General features: G+C 41.1%; 1 protein-coding gene across 5 annotated transcripts in view; it reads left to right on the plus strand.

Moving 5' to 3' along the window:
- Positions 1-20922, plus strand: part of RUFY1 (RUN and FYVE domain containing 1) — a 117104-nt gene that overhangs the window by 14276 nt on the left and 81906 nt on the right. For 4 of the 5 annotated variants that reach the window (XM_072145788.1, XM_072145787.1, XM_072145785.1 and 1 more), the window contains exons 5-6: positions 11985-12108; positions 15058-15119. The exons of the other annotated variant lie outside the window; for it this stretch is intronic. In XM_072145788.1, the coding sequence (XP_072001889.1) occupies positions 11985-12108; positions 15058-15119 (186 nt within the window). The remainder of the gene's footprint in view (positions 1-11984; positions 12109-15057; positions 15120-20922) is intronic. 5 annotated transcript variants of the gene reach the window in all.

Genomic DNA, 20922 nt, shown 5'->3' on the forward strand with positions numbered 1-20922 from the left:
TTTTCCTCCAAACATGACACAAAGATTTGACTCCCTCCTGCTGGTTTAAGGGTCTGCCAAATAAATCACTGTTAGCCCCGCAGTCCAATGAAGGACCCAAGGATTGCCAGTGGGTGAATGCCCACCAGAACTTGCCAGGAGCAGGATTGATCAGGTTGATCATAGGATTATCCTGAAATGCATATTGCAGTTAATTATTCTGAACAAGGAAATCACTTTAAAGTGTAACCGTCATTCTGAGCAAAAAAACCCCAAAAATACATAATTCTGCTCCAAGTGTCCCTGGGAATCATTCCTCAAAGTATTTTCCCTCTCAGTCCTCATTTAGTACCTCTTTTGTCCCATAGCAACCAGGGTTTCAAAAAAACTACAATCAGCAAGATGGAGGGGTGGGGCCTGCCTCCTGTCACCTCATCACAAGCGCCTGCTGCTGACCAGTGAGACCAGAGCCATCTATCTATGAAGACTTGTTATGTATGATAAACGTATGCACCATTCAAAAGTCATCACTTCCTAAAAGGCAAAACTGTCTTCTGCATGTAGAAGAATGTAAAAGAACTGCCACACTATCTGGGTTCAACACTGGTTTAGCATTTACAAGGAAAATGCAAAAATGTATCCCCTTGAATGCCCCACCAAAATAAATGAATAAAAATTTTTATTTCTGTGTGTGCGTACAAACTCGTACACACTCTCACTGTAGAATCGTTTTTTTTTTTAATTTTCTTTGTATGTACAGGCGGTCCCCTACTTAAGGACACCACCCATAGTTACAGACGGACTCCTCTGCCCACTGTGACCTCTGGTGAAGCTCTCTGGATGCTTTACTATAGTCCCAGACTGCAATGATCAGCTGTAAGATGTCTGTAATGAAGCTTTATTGATAATTCTTGGTCCAATTACACCAAAAAATTTTAAACTCCAATTGTCACTGGGGCAAAAGAAAAAAAATTGTCTAGAACTTCCATTATAAAATATACAGTTTCAACTTACATACAAATTCAACTTAAGAACAAACCTCCAGACCCTATCTTGTATGTAACCCGGGGACTGCCTGTATTCTTTTTCTCTCACTCACTGCCTCTGTCCTTGTCCATCTTAAAATTTGTTGATTGCAAACGCATAGCATATACACACCCCCACACACACCCCTTTGTTTATTAGATAGCTCCCAACCATCTCAGATTCAGGGTGACAGTCCTGATTTTTCACGTCTGTCCTGGACGGCTGAGAGTGTCCCGAAACTCCCCACCTCTGTCCTGGTCATAATAAAGGAGGCAAAGCGTCCCCCTGCTAGTTCCACCTTCATCATCAATAGCTAATATGTTTCAGTTTTATAGTTTTAGTTTTAATATGATGAATCTAAAATTGTGTTTCTAGATGTCAGGGAAAGTTTAAATTGAGAATTTCGGGTGCTATTTTTTTTATATAAAAGTCACTTGCAATGCCACTTTTAATAGTTAGCATATCTGGTTTCCTGATGCCTAGAAACACATTACACATTCATGTAAAAGAGAAGATTCTCCTCTTTTATAGGAAAAAAAATTCTAGGTGCCACAGAGCCAAACATATAGTCCTCTGAAGTGTGCCTCCTCCCCCCTTCAAGATTCTTAGCCATCAGGCTGCAGGGAGAATATGGAGGATGCTGCTTGTATCTCACACATAATGTAAATAATGACTTAATATGTCCCTATCAACTAATGTTCATGTATTTTACACTCTTCTATCCACACACTTGCTCTCTGATCGCCTTATATTTCTTTTTTTTTTTTTACAAAATTTGAGTAAAACATTGAACATTTTGATCCTCTTCACCTAATGTGGTTATATAAACACAGCAACCCAAAAGTTATATGCAACACGAAAAAAAACCCACGCCTTCCTGAGTAACGTTTTTATTTCACGTCATCTCATACCTGTTATGGCATTCTTGCTCAATTTCTTATGCAGTGCGGTAGGTATTGGGCATTTAATATATTAGCGCACATCTAAAAGTGACTTTTTTGTTATCTCATTAGGGGTGTGTGTGTGTTTCTTACTGTTTGCTGCAAATTTGCATGAAGGTGGTTGTTTGTATGAATTTAAAAGTAAGTTTTGTATTCGTGGTAGGTGGCGATTTCTGGAAAAAAAAATTGACAGAATAGGAGCGTCTTACTTTCTGTGTAATATATTTTTAAACATTTGTGGATTGCAGCTAAATATGACATGGTTTTTGTTTTTCCATTTTTTGGGAGACTAAATTCTTGTAGATAATGTGTATTGTGGTATACATAAAACTGCTCACTTTGTGTAATTATTTTTAAATTTGTGCATAAACCCTAGCTTTGGGTTTACAGGCTCGGGGGTACAGGCTGTCAACTGTTAATCAAGGCAAAAGCGACTGCCTGGTTGTCTGCTTTCAAAAAAAATGTATAGGTTTTCTAATCTGTTTTATTGCTATATTTTGCAGGTTTTGACTGTCTTAAAATTTCTAGCTATTTAGCAGCAGATATTTAGATATTTCCATTTTAGTGATATTATGATCATTTATTCATGTGAACATATGACTATGGGGTATCTCTGAACTCTTCAGATATTCATCAATTACTTTTAGGAGATGTGAAAGTAAAATATTTTCTGTTTTATGTATTTTTCGTAAAATATACACTTGGAATCAAAATTACATCAAGGCGCCTCTGTCTATAAACTTTTTTTTTAAAGGGGTATTCCCACAAGCACAAGTTTCCTAGGTGTTCGCAGGATAACAAAATAACACATTCTCTTATTCACCGTTATTAACAAAAATACAGCATTTAACAGATCTAATTACAACCTGTCTCTCAGTCCAGGTTTACACAATTTGTTATCTGGCAGTGGATCTTCTGACTTGGGAATGACAGCCATATTCCTCTCCTGTCTGACTCTGTGGAGCTGAGCTGCTCCCTGCAGTGGTCCCCACCCTTACATTCTAAGACAAGCACACACTGACTTCCTGTTTGCAAACACCTTGTGCTGAGAATTACTAGCTACAGGCAGATAAGTTCTTTATCCAGGGGAGGTTGGCGCTTCAAATCTGATAAATCTATATGGCAGACAAGAGTTATGTAGCAGAGCTGACAGTGTGTCTAATATGCATGACATGGATCTCATAATTTCTGATCTGTCTCATCTCTTTCTATGTTTTCAGATTCTAGTACAATATTCAGAAGGTAAATAAGTGTATATAAACCTTGTACCCTGATGATCTAATCACATTGTCAGTTTACAGAACTAGAACTGACTTATATGAGCTAAAACCACAATAAAACTGAGTAAAATTGTAAAGTAAGGGGTTAAAATGATCTTTATTGTGTAAACATGACTAGGGGATTAAGATTTGAGAATTTTCCTTCATGGGAAAACCCCTTTAAATTTAAAAATGGAGCAAATGTCTCCTTTCAAATTTGTTTGCTGGGGTTTATGATTATTTTTGCTGTAATATCGGTTTTATTTTTACACGTCAAAATTGTAAAAATTGCTCTGGCCAATAACGCGACAATTTCCAGAAATGCTTGGCAATAAAATGGTTAATAGACCTCTACCATCAGAATCCCTGATGGTAGATGCTTAGTACTCACCCCCTCGTGAGGCTTACAGCTGCAGTTTGCCCTCAGCAGTTTCGCGTCGTGGCTTGGGGGGGGGGGGGAAGCACAGCAGCAAAACCTCTGTTCTTGTATCTCAAGTGGGCATATAATCTGCAGACTTTTCCAATCGGCCAAATCTGCCCTCCAATAGCCAATGGACATTCCTTCCCTTGTGAGATTTACTGTATTTTTCACTTTTTTTAGTGGTCTACTATTGTACTTGACCTGACCAAACCAAAGACATGTAAAATAAATTAAAAAGCCTCCAAATCAACCTTTTTCCCATTTAAAAATGAATAAAAAACAGTCACGTACTCTGTAATTGTTGCTGAAACTACATGTTAATTTATCTAAGTTTTTTTTTAACGGTGTTTAAGACTTGCTAAAAAATGTGGTCTATTTTCATATTAATTTATTCAATTACCACCATTTTATATGTTTGTACACACTCTTGCTACTCATCCTGCAAAAGCAAAAAAAAAAAGTCTGCAATAGAAACATTTTAAATTATTATAACAACAAAAAGCAACAAGTAGAGGGCTCCAGCAATATGAATGTAGAAAATTCAGATTTCTTAAAAATCCAAAAAATCTATTTATTTCGTCTTGGTTAACACTTGCGAGTGCAAGAGAACAGGCATGGATACACACAAGACATAACACACAGACAGAGCTTGCGGTAACGCATTTCGGACTAACGCCACCTAAAAAATACCGCAGAGGGGGCAGGAAACACAAGGGGCGATATAATAAAACGCACCTTCCCGACAGACCAAGAAGTAAACCCCAGCCTGCCGATGCAACCTTCCCATGGTAATCCACCTAACCATGACACCTCCGACACTAGCATTCTGAATTTGTCCGCCAACATCCTTTCACATGATCAAATCAAGGTTCTAAAGAAGGGACTCTGCTTTGCCCCCACCAACAATATGGATCTTTACCATACTATTAAGGATGTTAATAAATTTATCAGATTATTAACAGTAAAACATTTTTTTTGACCAGAAAGACACACACTATCTGACCTCGAGCGAATCCCCTAGCATGGTTAACCGCATTGGAAAGGAGCCCTTTGACCAAAAATTGCAGTTTGGAGAACAAGTCCTTCTACTTAACCTTATATCAGATGACACCAGAGAAGATCTGACCACCGATATTCTGGACACTTTCAAACTCCTAGCCACGAAGAACCCCACTTTTTACCCTGTTAACGCAAGATCTACAGAAATGGACATGTTCCAAGAACTAGTGGAGCTTGAGCTCAAAACACTACGAGGCCATTCTTCCCAATCTCCATGCAATTTCAATCTTACCAGTAGAGAACGTAAGGCTATCACACAACTACAGAATAACCCCAATATTTATATCCGACCTTCGGATAAAGGGGATTCCATAGTTGTGCTTGATAAAGCTCTTTATAGACGAGAAATCGAAGCTATGTTAAATGATCCTGTTGTCTATACTAAATTGTCTAAAGATCCCTCTGAAATTATTGCATATAACCTGCGGTCACTGTTAAAAGAGGGTAACTTTCTAGGCATTTTTGATAATCACATGGCAGAATTTTTACTACCACAAAACCGTTATTCCATCGTTTTATGCTCTGCCTAAAACACATAGGGAAATGTTTCTTCCATCCTTTAGACCCATTGTGTCAAGCATTAACTCTTTAACTGAACGATTAAGTGCATGGCTGGATAAACTATTACAGCCCTTAGTGTCACGCCTCTCAGGTTTTCTACAGGATTCAAAAACTGTTCTTAATGTTATGAACAATTTTCCCTGGCACACATCATACAGTTGGCTAACATGCGATGTCACTGCATTATATACTTTGATCCCCCACAATAAAGCAGAAACGGCACTTAGATACCACTTACGAAAGTATAGTAATTACAATGACACATTACAGGACTACATAATTATAGTACTTTCTTTTTTACTGTCCAATAACTCTTTCACTTTTAACAATACCTTTTACTTCCAGAAACTTGGTTGCCCCATGTGTGCTATTTTTCCCCCTCATTAGCCAACCTATATATGGCGTATTGGGAAGAACATTATCTTTTTTCTTTTGACAACCCATTTCTAACATCTATCATTTGGTATGGCCGATATATAGATGACTGTCTCCTGGTCTGGAATTCTAACCAGGAGACAGTCATACACTTTGTTACCTACCTTAACCAGAATTCCCTTAATCTCAAATTTACATTCTCCCATCATCTCAATAGCATGCCTTTTTTGGACATCATGCTGTTTGCCAACACCCAAACACAGACTGTTGATACTAAACTTTTTCGCTAACCTACCACGGGCAACACTTTATTGCATGCTATCAGTTGTCACCCCATGCATACAGTCAAGAATCTTCCCATTGGGGAATTCCTCAGGGCAAAACGCTCATGCACACTAGATACTGATTATGCTCATGAAAGCAAAGCTATTGAAAAAAGACTCGCACAAAGAGGTTATACACGTAAGCTTTGCAAAAGAGCCAAAAATATAGTTGACAAAAAACCCGCACCACCTAACTGGAACCAAAACAAAAGGACAGTACACACATTCAGTCCCGAGTCACCCTTAGTACGCAATTCAGCAAACAATTTCATGACATAGTAGGCATTATTAAAAAACTTCTTCCTATTTTGGAACATGAACCCACCCTAACTCTGGGGAATTTATTGTCTCCCAACACCTTCTTGTACAAACCCCCCCAATAAACATTGGCTTCAAGTCAAAGGCAGCTACTGCTGTGGAGGTAGTCGTTGTAACCTTCGTAAATATATGTTCAAAACTACCTCCTTCACTGCGGATAGTAAAGGTTTAAGTTAGAGTTTACACTCATATTAACTGTGAAACTACTCACGTAATTTACCTGGTCCATTGTACTATCTGTTCTCTTCAGTATGTGGGCTGTACGGCCCGCAAGCTTAAAGAATGCATAAGTGAGCATATTATAGGGGCAAATCCCCGCACCACAGCTAGCACACGTAACCTATGGGGCATCTCTAAACACTATAAAGAAGTTCACTCTGGATGCTTGAGTGGCTTGCGTGTAATAGCTATTGAACAGGTCTCCAAATGTGATAGAGGAGGAGACTGGAAAAAAGCACTGTTCTCTAGGGAAGCCTTCTGGATCCTGAATCTTGAAACCCGCTCTCCAAAAGGCTTAAATTTTAAACAGGATATTATGTATTTCTATTAATCCACTACTCACCTTTCATATAGGCTCCTTATACAGTATCCATGTATGTTTTGCTGTCATATCCTCGTCCGTGGAAGGGACGTGATACATAACCTCACCGCAAACTTGTTCAGGATGACCACTAGGTTTTACTTAAACCCTGTAACAAGTTATTTGAGCTAGGTATGAGTAAGGACTAGGTGGCGTTAGTCCGAAACACGTTACCGCAAGCTCTGTCTTTGTGTGTATCCATGCCTGTTCTCTTGCACTCGCAAGTGTTTTTAACCAAGACGAAATAAATATATTTTTTGGATTTTTAAAGGAAACCTACCACTTGTAGTGGCAGGTTTCCGATGGCAATACCGTGCAGCAGCTCAGGGTGAGCTGGTGCCGGAGCTTATTTTAGTTAGTGTTTTAAACCGCGGTATCGCGGTTTAAAACACTTTTTAAACTTTATAGCTGGCGCAGGCAGGTACGCGCTCGGCGCTTACCGTGCGTGCGGCTACATAGGAAGTGAATGAGAGCCGCGCGCATGGTAAGCGCCGAGCACGTACCTCCATGCGCCGGCTATAAAGTTTAAAAAGTGTTTTAAACCGCGATACCGCGGTTTAAAACACTAACTAAAATAAGCTCCGGCACCAACTCACCCTGAGCTGGTGCTCGGTATTGCCATCGGAAACCTGCCACTTCAAGTGGTAGGTTTCCTTTAAGAAATCAGAATTTTCTACATTCATATTGCTGGAGCCCTCTACTTGTTGTTTTTTGTTGTCGGATTAAAGCCTCCTTGGCGGTCCTGATACCGGATCGGACCCTGGACTCTGCGTATACTGTCGCTCTGAGGACGAATAGGATCCTTGTGGGGTGAGCTGTTTTTCACTATTTTTTTTTTTTCTGTTTTTTGTATTTAAATTATTATGCCTCCAAAAATATGGTAATGTGAAAACCAATTGTTTTTTTTCTTTACTAGGTTTTCACCCTGCAAAATAATTGAAATATAGAAAAGCTGCATAAATTATGTATCATAAACTTAAAAAATGTATACGAGTTACAAGTACAGGCAGTCCCTTGGTTATTTACAAGGTTCTACAGGTTTGTTCTATAGTATTTAGTAACTGTGAATCCAGCCAATTTATTTATTAACCAAACTAGATTTTGAAAAATTTTAGGTTGGCAAGGTAACCAGGATTAACAATAACTCTTCATTGCAGAGGGCTTACAGTTAACCATTACAGTAAGTTACAAGCATCCAAAGGTCACAGTGGCCTTAGATGGCCTTTTGTAACTATGGGTCGTCTGTTCTTAAGTTGGGGACTGCTTGTAAAAGGTCATCAATAAACTATAGACTCACCAATACAGTATATTAAAAATAAATGCATCTCTTCCTGCAAAATATAAGCCCTTTTGTTCCAAGCATGTACAATGTGGCGAAGCAAAACCTAAAAATATGTATGTCACCAAAACTGAGCCTTCCTGTCTGTGTGCTGCTGTTCATCCGTTTTATAACCACACAAATAGCTTCTTCTTCTACATGCTTGCATAATCTTGTCCTTAGTGATACCAGTGGAGGGTAAAGGTAACTTATTTATTTGTGCGATACCAGTGAACTGCTTTTTAGTGTCCAGTGCGGGACTGTGGCCTGCAGAGCCTCAGGTTGTGGCCCCCCATCTTCTGTCTGCAGCTCTTGATGCAGCAGCAGGGCTGCAATTTTATTGCGTTTTTGACACGATTTGCTGAATGCTTTACTATAGTCCCAGACTGCAATAATCAGCTGTAAAGTGTCTATCAATACAGCTTCATTACAATCCTTGGTCACGTAGGAAATTCTTTTTTGTCTGGAACTAAAATTATAAAATATACAGTTTCCACTTGCATACCAATTCAGCTTGAGAACAAACCTATGGAACCTATCTTGTATGTAACCCAGGGACTGCCTGTATTGGGAAGATTGAGAGATCTGTTTTATATATTTTGAGATTGATAAGAAAGCAAATAGTTTACTATGTATAAAGTCTGGGGTGTGATATTGTCAGGACAGGAGGAGAAAAGGAGTATAAAACCCCAATAACAACCCGCCCCTCTCCCCCCTCCAAAAAAACCTAAAAACTTTCCCTGTATCTACTTGATGATCACTCTGAATGACAGCCCCTGTCAACTGGGTGATATTTCCTGCAAATAAGGTAAAAGGAAGAGAATGCTTATTCCCACTCCTTTACAGAAATAAACTTTGCTTCACCTAGTAAGGTAAAGGGGTGGGAATAAGCATTCTCTTACTTTTACCTTATTCCATTCCTGCACCCTCTTCCTTCACTGGTTGTATATTGGTCATGTCTGCTATTGGCAATGCTAGTTAAGTGGCGGCTAAGTGACTTGCTCTCTTGTTTACAGAAATAAACTTTGCTTCACCTAGTAAGGTAAACAAGAGCGCAAGTCACTTAACCGCCACTTAACCTAGCATTGCCTATAGCCGACATAACCAATTTACAATCAGTGAAGGAAGAGGGTGCAGGAATGGAAAGCGGTTTCCACTTCGGTTCTTTGTTAAACAGAAGACCCTGTCAGTATAGTATGCATGGTAGATGTTTATGGATTCAAATATGGCATAATTCCTTTGAAATTTGCCTCTAAAGTCTTGCCAATCGTTTATAGTGGGTTTCTGACCACTTTTTTTTTTTCCCCTTTAAATTTATAACTCGATGAGGCTTGCCAAAAGAGGTAAGCCAACTAATGGAGGAAAATAACCCCAGACAGTCTAAAGAGGCAACAAATGCATCATCCAGTGATGAAGCCAGCTCATTTTTACACTGTCTGGTCTAAGTTTACATTGACTAAATATAAAACATGATTAGCAAATTCCAGCAGACTGGCATTAGGAAGCCGCTGCTTAAATTTTATTTCATTTTACTTAAAGGACATCTACCATCAGATTACCTGATGGTAGATGTGTATCACTCACCTCCCCCTCTCCTGGCCGTTTCCAGTAAGCTTCTATCTTAAAACAATAATTTTTCTGAAAATCGTTTTTTAACAATATGCAAACTAAATTATGCACGCCTTGGTGCCTCCTGGCACTGCCTACGGGCTGCCAGGAGAGACGCTGAAATCGGCATCTGTCTCAAAACCTCGCAAATGCGTGATAACACATTTTGATAGATAAGAACTTTGGCCTGCTCAAGGATACCGAGGAGAACTGCCAGTCACTATTCTCCTCTGTCAGCAGGGCAAGGAGAGCTTGAGATTTCAAGAGAGCTTGTGACGTTAACAGCTCGCGTAGCAGTCCGTAGCGGTGCCAGGAGGCACCTGGGCGTGCGTAACTTGGTTTGTGGCTCAGCCTCGAGGTGCTCTGCAGAAACTTCATGATCCCTCTAGTACTATCAGATGCTGTGTGCTGACAGTGTGCTTAGAATATCAGAGTACAGGGTTTAGCTACTCTTTTATTTAGCTTCTGAATATTTTACTTGTATCTGAAGCACAGAAAAAGAGAGATGAGAGATCATCGTGATGAGAAATGAGATCCGTGAGATGGATATAAGACTGACACACTGTCAGCTCTGCTACATTTCAGCTGTAACGCACACAGAGTGCTTCCATCCCCTGGATAAAGATCTTGTCTTATCTGTAGCTTGTAGAGTAAACTGAACTGCTCTTGTAGTGGTGGGGGGAGGGGCTGGAGGCAGCGAGCACTGAAGCGAGTAGTAGCTATTTATGAGAAGTATCTGCGTTGCCCGACCATAGTTAGATTTATGGTCAAATCCAGGGCCAACCGAAATTGCCAACCGAAATTGCATACACCAGGACTGATAGACAGGTTGGAATTATATTTGTGAAATGCTGTAATTTTGGTGATAACAGTCAATTAGAGATGTGCTCTTTAATCTAGAGTATATTTAAAGAAGACCTTTCACCACCGCACACATGTGAAAATTATCATACCATCCTGTGGCTACACAGATTCAGGGGCACTTGGAATTTTCTTTCTAGCCCTCACGGTTGTGGAGGTATCATTCCCTGTTTCTGACCATTGTAATCAGTGTTTGGTCTGAGAGGAGGAGCTGGGGGCGTGTGATATGGTAATCTTCTCTCATACTGTCCAATCAGAGGCAGAGAAACTATTAAGAATATTGATCTGTGAGTTTTTTCTATGTTCAACTAATGGTTGCGTTTACGCGGCGTTTGCGCCGGTTGCGTTTACGCGGCGTTTGCGCCGGTTGCGTTTACGCGGCGTTTGCGCCGGTTGCGTTTACGCGGCGTTTGCGCCGGTTGCGGTTACGCGGCGGTTTGCGACGGTTGCGTTTTTTCTGCATTTGTGACACGGTTACGCTTACTCGGTGTTTGCGTCACATTAACACATGCGCAACAGTTGCGCCATGTTTATGCATCCGCGCCGTTTGCGTGAAGTTTACTCTTGCGCTGCAATTCCGTTACGCATACAGTGTTTGCATTATGGTTATTCTTGCGCACCGTTTGCACGTTTTTACGTGCATGCAGTGTTTGAGGTGAGTTTACAGATTTTCTGTTTATGTTGAATTTGCGCCATGTTTAAGCTTACATAGCATTCGCCTTTATGTCGAGTGTGACTTGTGTTTTTGCTTATGTAAATGGCGCTTGCGTTTACGGCACATTTACATTCCATTTGCATTTGTCTGGTTAGCGTCAAGTTTACGCTTACGCTTATGTGATATGAGTTGATGTCTCGTTTGCACTTAAGTTTACACAGCGTTTGCGTTTCCGTTTACATTGCATGCGTGTTTACCAATGCGTGTAACATTGCATTTTTGTAAACATTGTGTAAATGCAATGTCAACAGAATATTAGAATGTGTGAACATGGCCTTTAGATGCAGATAGAGAAATTACATCTCACCACTGACTGTATGAGAGAAGATTGACATAACACATGCCCCCGGCTCCACCCCAGCTCCTCCTCTCTGACCAAACACAGATTGTAATGGTCAGATCTCTTGACTAATAACTCTGCAACCGCGAGGGATAGAAAGAAAATTCAAAGTGCCCGTGAATCTATGTAGCAGCCCCTACAGAATGGTATCATAATCACCATATAAGTGAAGTAGCGAAAGGTCCTCTTTAAGAATCTTAAACAATACAGTAGTTAGAATTTTTGTGTTTCGCTCTGTTAACAACTGACCATATACCACTGCAACAGCATTTAATGTTTTTTTTGTTTTTTTTGAACAAGTGAATTTTATGAGCATGAAGCTCTAATGATGGAGGAAGAAGGAGCTGTGATTGTTGGTCTTTTAATGGGTCTTAACATGATAGACGCAAATTTATGTCTAAAGGGAGAAGATTTAGATTCTCAGGTAAGAGTACAGTAATGATGATAACATTCCCCCCACCCTTTAAAATAATCTAAAAACATTGTTCTTTTTCAATTGATAAGCTTAAATATGTTGCATTTATTGAGTTGGGGGGGATTATTTGCCCTTCGAAAATACAGTTATCCCAATTAGCTATGCCTTATTCACATAACTGTAAAAAAAAATTGTACGTATGCCGTGAAAAGATAGGACATGGTAACGTGAACTCAACTAATATTAAGTATTGAAATTATGCAGAATGGTGACAAATAAAGCCATTTATAAAATCCCCTTCCTATAGATTATTTAGAACTTCTCACCAGTTAAAAATGATATTTCCAGTGGTTTGTTCGCTTTAACCCGTTGTACCACCAGTAAAACCTATAAAAATAAAAAAATATGTAAATTACAAACAGCCGTCATATTACATATCATGTAAATTGAGCACACTGTCACATCCAATATGTAGCCTGGTTTGTCTAATGTCCTCTAATATCACCTAATGTATCAACACCTTAAAGAAATGCATAAGTCTTTTTGACTCCACTTGCATAATTGAAATAGTATCTGCCTCCCAAGAGAGGTGAACTAGGAGCGGGAAGGATGTTCTTGCCAAGCTTGACGGGCAGAAATGCTGTTACTACTGGCTGACACTCCACTTTTATATTGGTATGGTATGTTTTGACAACATGTCTGTTGAGACCTTTATCTTTAAGTCCAGCGTTTTTCTGACCTCATGGTTAGGACCAGGCTTTAGGCAAAGAAGCAGCTTTATTCAATGTTGTGCTATTGGACCATTGCCGTAAGGAGTGCTGCCTTCTCTAAGCTTTCTTTGTCTTGCACTTTCCCTCCTGCAACATTGAATGGATTTTAGCCTTGGGTGTTTTTTGAGGTCTCTTATCTTCCCTTGTCCCACTGGTACCTAAAGGGGATTTACCATGTTTCATAGTTATCCATTACCCTGAGTGTAGGGAATAACGGACAAATCAAACTGATACATGGAGCAGCAGATTAATGAAGAACTATCGCCAACCTAAAGGGTTACAAGTCCCCCTGTACCTTAATTACAACCATTTTTTTTCTGATATGCAAATTAGCTATTTTGACTCATGTCTGCTGGCTCTGACTCTTCTCTCTCCCAGGCTGCAAGTGAACGACCTATTATTTTGACTGACAGCTCTGTGTCTCTCTTCACTGAAATCACTGTTCTGCATCCTTGTACTAAGGAACTTTCTGCTAAAATTCAACTACAGACATATAAAGCTCTATCTACTTATAGAAAATATTGTATCATTTTTTTTTTTTTTTTTGTACAATGCCTCACATTTAAATTCATGTCATATGACCAGAGTGACATCATCGCAAGTCCTTTAGCCTTCTAACAATAGTATATTGTACACCATGTATGTGAACACAAAATCACAGCAACCTGGATGGAGAAGAGTAGAAGTCCATGGAGGCTTCTGTGACTTTATGTGGTCAGATACATACATGGGGTAGAGTTTGTTATTTTACTGGTCACATAACCTGATCTGCTTAATAGTAAGGAGGCATGAGGAGGAGTAGATGGGAGGGGCTGGCCGAGCAGGACACACACCCTCTGATGCCAGGTAATATAAGGTAAAAGGGGATTTATGTGGATGTAAGGGAAACCATTTTTGGCTAAAGGGTGGCAGTTGGTTAATAAGACACTATAGTAACCTGTTACTGGCTGTATATGTGAAAATGTGGTGACCGGTTCCCTTTAAGTGTACATCCTGGCATTCTACTCAAAATTATGTGAGTATTTCTGGGCACACCACTCGGGGGGGGGGGGTCTGGCAATCTCATTCATTGCCTATGAGAGTGCCATAGATATGCAGGCTCTTTGCTTGTCATCTTTAAGTCCTCACATAGAAAGGAGGGGCATGATGCATGTTATGCTATTGGATAGAGGAAAACAGAACTTTGTACTGGAGATCATTCCAATTGTTTGCTTTTTTTCTTGTATCCCTTGCTGCAAGGTGCATTCTTAGTGGCAGTGCTTTCCATCGATGCATATCTCTTTTGTTTGCACCAGGAAAGTTCTGCTGTTGCCACCCAGATGGGGTATCTACTGCTATGGTAGTGTACATGTAGCCTTATGCATACATGTGCTGTGGGCCGCAAGCCGGGAGTAGGGGGGAAGAGCTTCTCAACTTTCCCCACTCCATGGGTAACTGCATGGCCGCCCGGCTTGGACACAAGAAGGTGAGACGCTATCTGCTCACTGCACGGTGTCTGGCCTCCATTTATTACAATGGAGCCCTTGAACTGGCCAAGATCTTGTGTCCATATCAAGGCACAGCACACAATAGCTTGCATGTAACCTTTAGTACTGTAGTGAAGATTCTGTACCTCATTTCTGCACATCCCTCTAATCTCAAAGAGCAGGCACTGCACCATTTTGGTGTAGTCTTGGCACTTTGTGTCCATTTCTCATTATTCTACTTCTGAAAGGAATCTAAATCCCCTTTTTGTCACTCAGGATTTCCAAATCATTGCTAAATCTCTCATAGCGGCTCCTTGCTACTGTCGGCAAGTTGGTTATATGATCACTTTTTTTTTCATGGGGCACACATTTGCAGAGGCACTGCAGGTCGCAAGTGTCCCGCTTCTTTGTGCTAGCAACTCTACCCATGGTCTCTATGTATCCCAATGAACTCTGCAAGAACAGGATTTTACAGATTGGTGGTTAATTTTTAGTAGCAATTTGTGGTGGATATTGAAAAAGAAAATGCTATAATAAAGCCTTGTGTATTTTACTCAGAAAATGTAGATCTACATCCATTAGTTGTTTTTTTACTTATAGTTTTACATCAAAATATATAAATTTATTTTTGAATAGTTTACATTTTTATTTCACTTTACTTTCATTGATCCGTTTACTTTTTTAATTTGTGCTTTTTTGCTTTCTTTTCTTTTGCTTTTTAGGTGGGCATCATTGACTTTTCTTTCTGTCTCAAGGAGATACAGGAAAATGATAGTGAAAAAAAGTATGTATTACAATTGAGTTTTGACACCTTGACTTTTTTCTTGTTGGGCAAATATGAATTTTAACTAGTTTTTCAGGAGGATCTCCTCTAGAAATCTTTGATTTAAAGTAAACTGAAATGAACTACAGGTGTCCTTACTTTTGTCAAGTCTGTGTGTTTTTTTTTTATTTTATTTTTTTTTGTATATATCTCAGAATAGGTCACTGTTGGGATCACCTCTGGAACTTTTATCAGTGGGCAGCAAGACCCTATTTTGTGGATATTGTTGGAAGCGAGACAATGGGACACATTTACTTATGCGGCCGCCGGAGTTTACGAAAGTGCATTATCCAACGATAATGCACTGTGCCGCGATTCACTAAGATCGTGCGCCCAATATCCCCACTCAGGTCCACTGCAGTTCACCAACTTCTTCCCGATGCATGTAAGTGCATTGCTAGCGACAATTTAAATCCTAAAATCAGTCGGATCGTCCGACGGCCTGCCCCCCCATTTCTGTTGCATGAAAGCCAGCACCGCTGCGCCAGAATCCGAGCGCGTGCAACCCAAACCCCTTCTAATTACCTGTCCCAGCGGCGCAAATCCCGAATACCATGAACAGTCTGACGGAAATGCGATCCGCGGACCCTTATTGTTTTTGGTTTATGTAACTTATTTACGAAGTCATACATAAATAAATACTGTAGAACATCTAACAGTAATATGTGCCAGAAGAGCCAAAAGCCTCTTTGAATAATCACATAAAATACCAAAAGAAGCAAAAGAGGAAAAGAAACACATGGCTACAAAATGAGTAATGGAAAAGTGATAATCTTTATTACTTATCAAAAGACATAAAAATTATATAAAAATAAAAGGACAAGATACATAATACACGCCAGGTAATAGGTCCTGATAAAGAAAAGTATCAAAAGAGTAGTACAGATAATAAGTAATATAAAGTCACAAACGCACATATAATATAGCAAGAGGTGATAGACTATAGACACTAGCATACATATACATGCTTACAAAAAGCAATAAGGTGAGGAGTGTACCATGGCTACCAACAGATGTGCGTCCAACGTGACAAGACATGACATGATCAGTGATAGATAAATAAACGCCAAAAAGTGGCGAAAATAACGTCGGAGAGACAATATCAGGACAGACTATTACCTGGCTTGCAACCCCGACGCGCGTTTCAACCGCAGCAGGTCTTTGTCAAGGGATCTTAGTAAATAAGCCCCATTATGTATATTGTAAAGTAGTGGCTGGGGGAACTGCAGCTCAACTGTTCATTGATTGGGAGTTTGTGTCTTATATATACAAAATCCAAGCGGAGAAGCCTTTATTTCGGCATCTGGTGTTTGCCGGATAACCGACAGGAGAAGGATATATGATGGGTTAGTAAAGAGAGAGTTGAAATTTTATGCAGTTAGCCAGTGGGATAGGCTTGCCTAAACAGAAGGCTATTAGGAGCAGGTTTGAAACTTTGGAGGTTGGCTATTAATCTTATAGCCCAGGGAAGGGCTTTCCATAGAATTGGTGCAGCTCAAAAGAAGTCCTGTAGACATGCGCGACAGGTTCTAATTAACCCCGTACTGAGGCAGCCTGAGAAGGCTGTATTTATCAGGCATTTTTATCGAAAATTTGTTAGCAGACATTTTAAGGGTTAATTTTTTTTTTTTTTTTTTTGCGTGCTACCTTAAAATTTTTTGGTGTGTTTTTCGGGACACATAGAGCTAGTTAAAACATAATAAAAGTTTTTTGTTTTTTTTTTTTTAATTTTGATTTATATTCTTATTTAGGGTTAGTGAAATAAAAAATATGTACTATAAATTATAAAAGAATTCCCCATTTAGTTTTGGTCATTTTTATATGTAATATGTATAGCCTTGGGCAAACAGGGCAATCTGTTCAATTTTTTTCTAATTTTACTTTATTCTTTTTGTTTTACAAGTTTTCCACTGTAGCTGAGGCATCTATAAGAAAACCGCCACCTGTTACTGGTGGTGCTGATCAGAGCTGTACTGGGTCAAATTAAACCCAGCAGCTCTGATTGACCCCTTTATGCCCAGCGGTCACGTGATCGGCTAATTCAGTGGGATGTTGTGTGGAGCGGGTAAGGGAGAAGCAGCAATGAACCGCATCTCCCTTCTTCATAGGCAGGCTCGGACTGGCCTGCAGGGATACCGGTCAAAACCCTGGTGGGCCCTTATCATAAATCACCATCTCTTATCTGTGTCTGTGAGCAGGCACATTCAGCTGAGGCTGGAGGAGGGGGGGGGGACTATGACGTCCTGCAGGAGGGAGAGACAGGTTCTCTGCTCTTCTCACAGCAGCGCTGGGGCAATAAGCAAGACATTTCCTCCTCACTGCACTGAGCACCTCAGCCCCTGCGTCACTGCAGGAGAACATGGCCCCTGATTCACTGGAGGAGCAGACAGTGAGCTGTCACTAATTACAGACCAAAGGACATGGGCCCCCTAGTTGTCACAATGGGCCCCCTTCCTCCTGGTCATGACAGACATCAAGGGCCACCAATCTGCTAGCAGCTGCTGCTGGAGTGTCTTCCCCCTGGCACAGCACAGGCTGCACTCAGAGCTCAGGATGGATGAGGAGCTGCTGCTCCCCCCATGAAGGCTTCCAGCACAAGAAAAAGGTACAAAATAAAAGTGCATCACATTTACACACACACAGTACACCTCATTACATCCCTGCAATGTGTATATACATATAGAATAACAGTGGACTCATAAAATACAACTCCCAGCTGTTGAATGAGATGATGAAAGTTGTAGTACTTTGACTGCATTTAGTATTGATGTAGAATAAGGAGTGATGTCACACGTAATGCGCGGACTGTGTTTAGAAATGGAATTAAAGCGGAAGGGGGTGCGGGAGCAATGTCTTTCTATGCAAACGCATGCGATGGGTAACCCGCACCCGGTGTCTTGTATTGTCCAATTGCAAGGGCTGAAGGAATCAAAGCGTCATGTGTGACCGCAGCCTCAGTATTACCAGCATACCCCGCGTTACGTGTGACCGCAGCCTCAGTATTACCAGCATACCCCATGTTACATGTGACTGCAGCCTCGGTATGACCAGCATACCCTGCGTTACGTGTGACTGCAGCCTCGGTATTACCAGCATACCCTGCGTTACATGTGACCGCAGCCTCAGTATTACCAGCATACCCCACGTTACGTGTGACTGCATCCTCAGTATTATCAGCATACCCTGCGTTACGTGTGACTGCAGCCTCCGTATTATCAGCATATCCCGCGTTATGTGTAACCGCAGCCTCAGAATTACCAGCAGACCCCACTTTACGTGTGACTGCAGCCTCAGGGCGCTTTGGTTGTGTTTTCATTGCGTTTTAAAACGCATTACAACAGCTGAGATGAGGTGATTTGCCTAATTACATTATTGTTAACGTATACGTTTACAAAACGCATGCGTAAACGCGTGGTTAACACACACATTTACAATGTGTTAACACATGTTTTGTTAATGCATGCCTTAACATAGCGTCAACACATGTAAATAGTAATGTAATTAGGCAAATCACCTCTCCTCAGCTGTTGTAATGCATTTTAAAACGCAATGAAAACGCAACCAAAGCGCAACGTGTGAACGCGCCCTCAGTATTACCAGCATACCCCGCGTTGTGTGACCGCAGCCTCAGTATTACCAGTAGACCCTGCGTTACGTGTGACCGCAGCCTCAGTATTACCAGTATATCCCGCGTTACGTGTGACCGCAGCCTCAGTATTACCAGTATATCCCGCGTTACGTGTGACCGTAGCCTCAGTATTACCAGTATACCCCGCGTTACGTGTGACCGCAGCCTCAGTATTACCAGCATACCCCGCGTTACGTGTGACCGCAGCCTCATTATTACCAGCATACCCCGCGTTACGTGTGACCGCAAACTCTGTATTACCAGCATACCCCGCGTTACGTGTGACCGCAGCCTCGGTATTACCAGCATACCCCGCGTTACGTGTGACCGCAGCCTCGGTATTACCAGCATACCCCGCGTTACGTGTGACCGCAGCCTCAGTATTACCAGCATACCCCGCGTTACGTGTGACCGCAGCCTCGGTATTACCAGCATACCCCGCGTTACGTGTGACCGCAGCCTCAGTATTACCAGCATACCCCGTGTTACGTGTGACCGCAGCCTCAGTATTACCAGCATACCCTGCGTTATGTGTAACCGCAGCCCCAGTATTACCAGCATACCCCGCATTACGTGTGACCGCAGCCTCAGTTATAACCAACGAACCCCCTCACCCGTCATGGTGTCCAAATTGCAGATTCATCACCATTTCAATGCACACAAACATTTGAATAAAAAGTGATGAAAAGGGATAGGGCTTAACTTACTGATCAGTGGGGTCTCAGTGCTGAGACCCCGAAGATTAAGAAATACAAGACCACGGCGCTGATTGCCGATTACATCTGTTTCTATACAAACAAATATGCAATTCCGTTACAAATCGGAATCAAAACCCTAACATGTGACAGCGCCCTGAGGCCTCTTGTTGTATCTGCTAGAAAAATCGGCAGCCAGGCAAAACCATCAGGTCCTTCCTGGTGTAGTTTTGCATAAAAACAGCAAACAAAAGTTTGCAGGTTTTTCCAAATAATTCAAGCACGCCCCACCTCCACCCCTTCACGCCCACATGTCAAGGAGGCGGCATAGTTGCTTTTATAGTCGCAAATTCTTTATACACCCCCCCGGTGTGTATCAATAAAGCTTCATTACAGACACCTTACAGCTGATCACTGCAGTCTGGGACTATAGTAAAGCATCCAGAGAGCTTCATTAGAGGTCACAGTGGGCAGAGGGATCTGTCTGTAACTAGGGGTCGTCTGTAAGTCGGGTGTCCTTAACTAGGGGACTGCCTGTACCTGAAACCTGTTAAGGACATACATGTACCATGTGCAGTCCTTAAAGGACATCTATCACCAGATCAAGGATTGTAAACCAAGCACACGGACATACTGGTGTGTGCCCCCATGGCAGGTTCTGGCCTTCTTTTACCTTCTTATTCCCTGTTTTTTTTGTTAAAAAGTCTTTTAAAATTATGCAACTGAGCCTGAAGGGCTCAGGCTCCATAGGAGTTAATGGAACCTGGAGCCCCTCAGACTAATTTGCATAATTTTAAAGCCCTTTTTTCTTAAAAAGAAGGGCACAACAACCAGAGGGGGCACACACCAGTATGTCTGATTGTAAAGTTTACAATCCTTCATCCTGGTGATAGATGTTAAATACTGATTCCAGGAAGTTAAACAGTCCGGAAAATAACAAGCCTCATTCCAGAACCAAATTTTTTCAGTAGAAAGACACATGTGCTCTGGCAAAGCCCCTGCCTTTTGCAGTTTCCAATGCAGTTAAAACTCATTAAAAAAAAAGTGTGCATGGGGCCTGAGGCCTGTTTTCTGCAGGATTGTTTTTACACGTCCTCATTCACTTCTATGGGCCCCTGCACATGGCTGTGAATTGAACAGCCCTGTTTATGAGCCGACTGCCTGAACTGCAAATGACAGAGCAGGTCCTAACCATGTTTGCTGTTCAGGCTATTATTATGTACTTGCATCCCGATGACAAACAACCCTCAAACAACATTCCATGGGACCATTGTTTGCATCCCAAGAACTGCACAAGTGTACTGTGTAGGAAGCCTGCGGCTGCGTTCACACGTTGCGTTTTGACCTACGTTTTCATTGCGTTTGAAACACATTACAACAGCTGAGGAGAGTTGATTTGCCTAATTATATCACTGTTGGCATTTCCGTTTACAAAACGCAT

Source organism: Engystomops pustulosus, chromosome 4 (genome assembly GCF_040894005.1).
Source record: "Engystomops pustulosus chromosome 4, aEngPut4.maternal, whole genome shotgun sequence".
Taxonomy (NCBI): domain Eukaryota; kingdom Metazoa; phylum Chordata; class Amphibia; order Anura; family Leptodactylidae; genus Engystomops; species Engystomops pustulosus.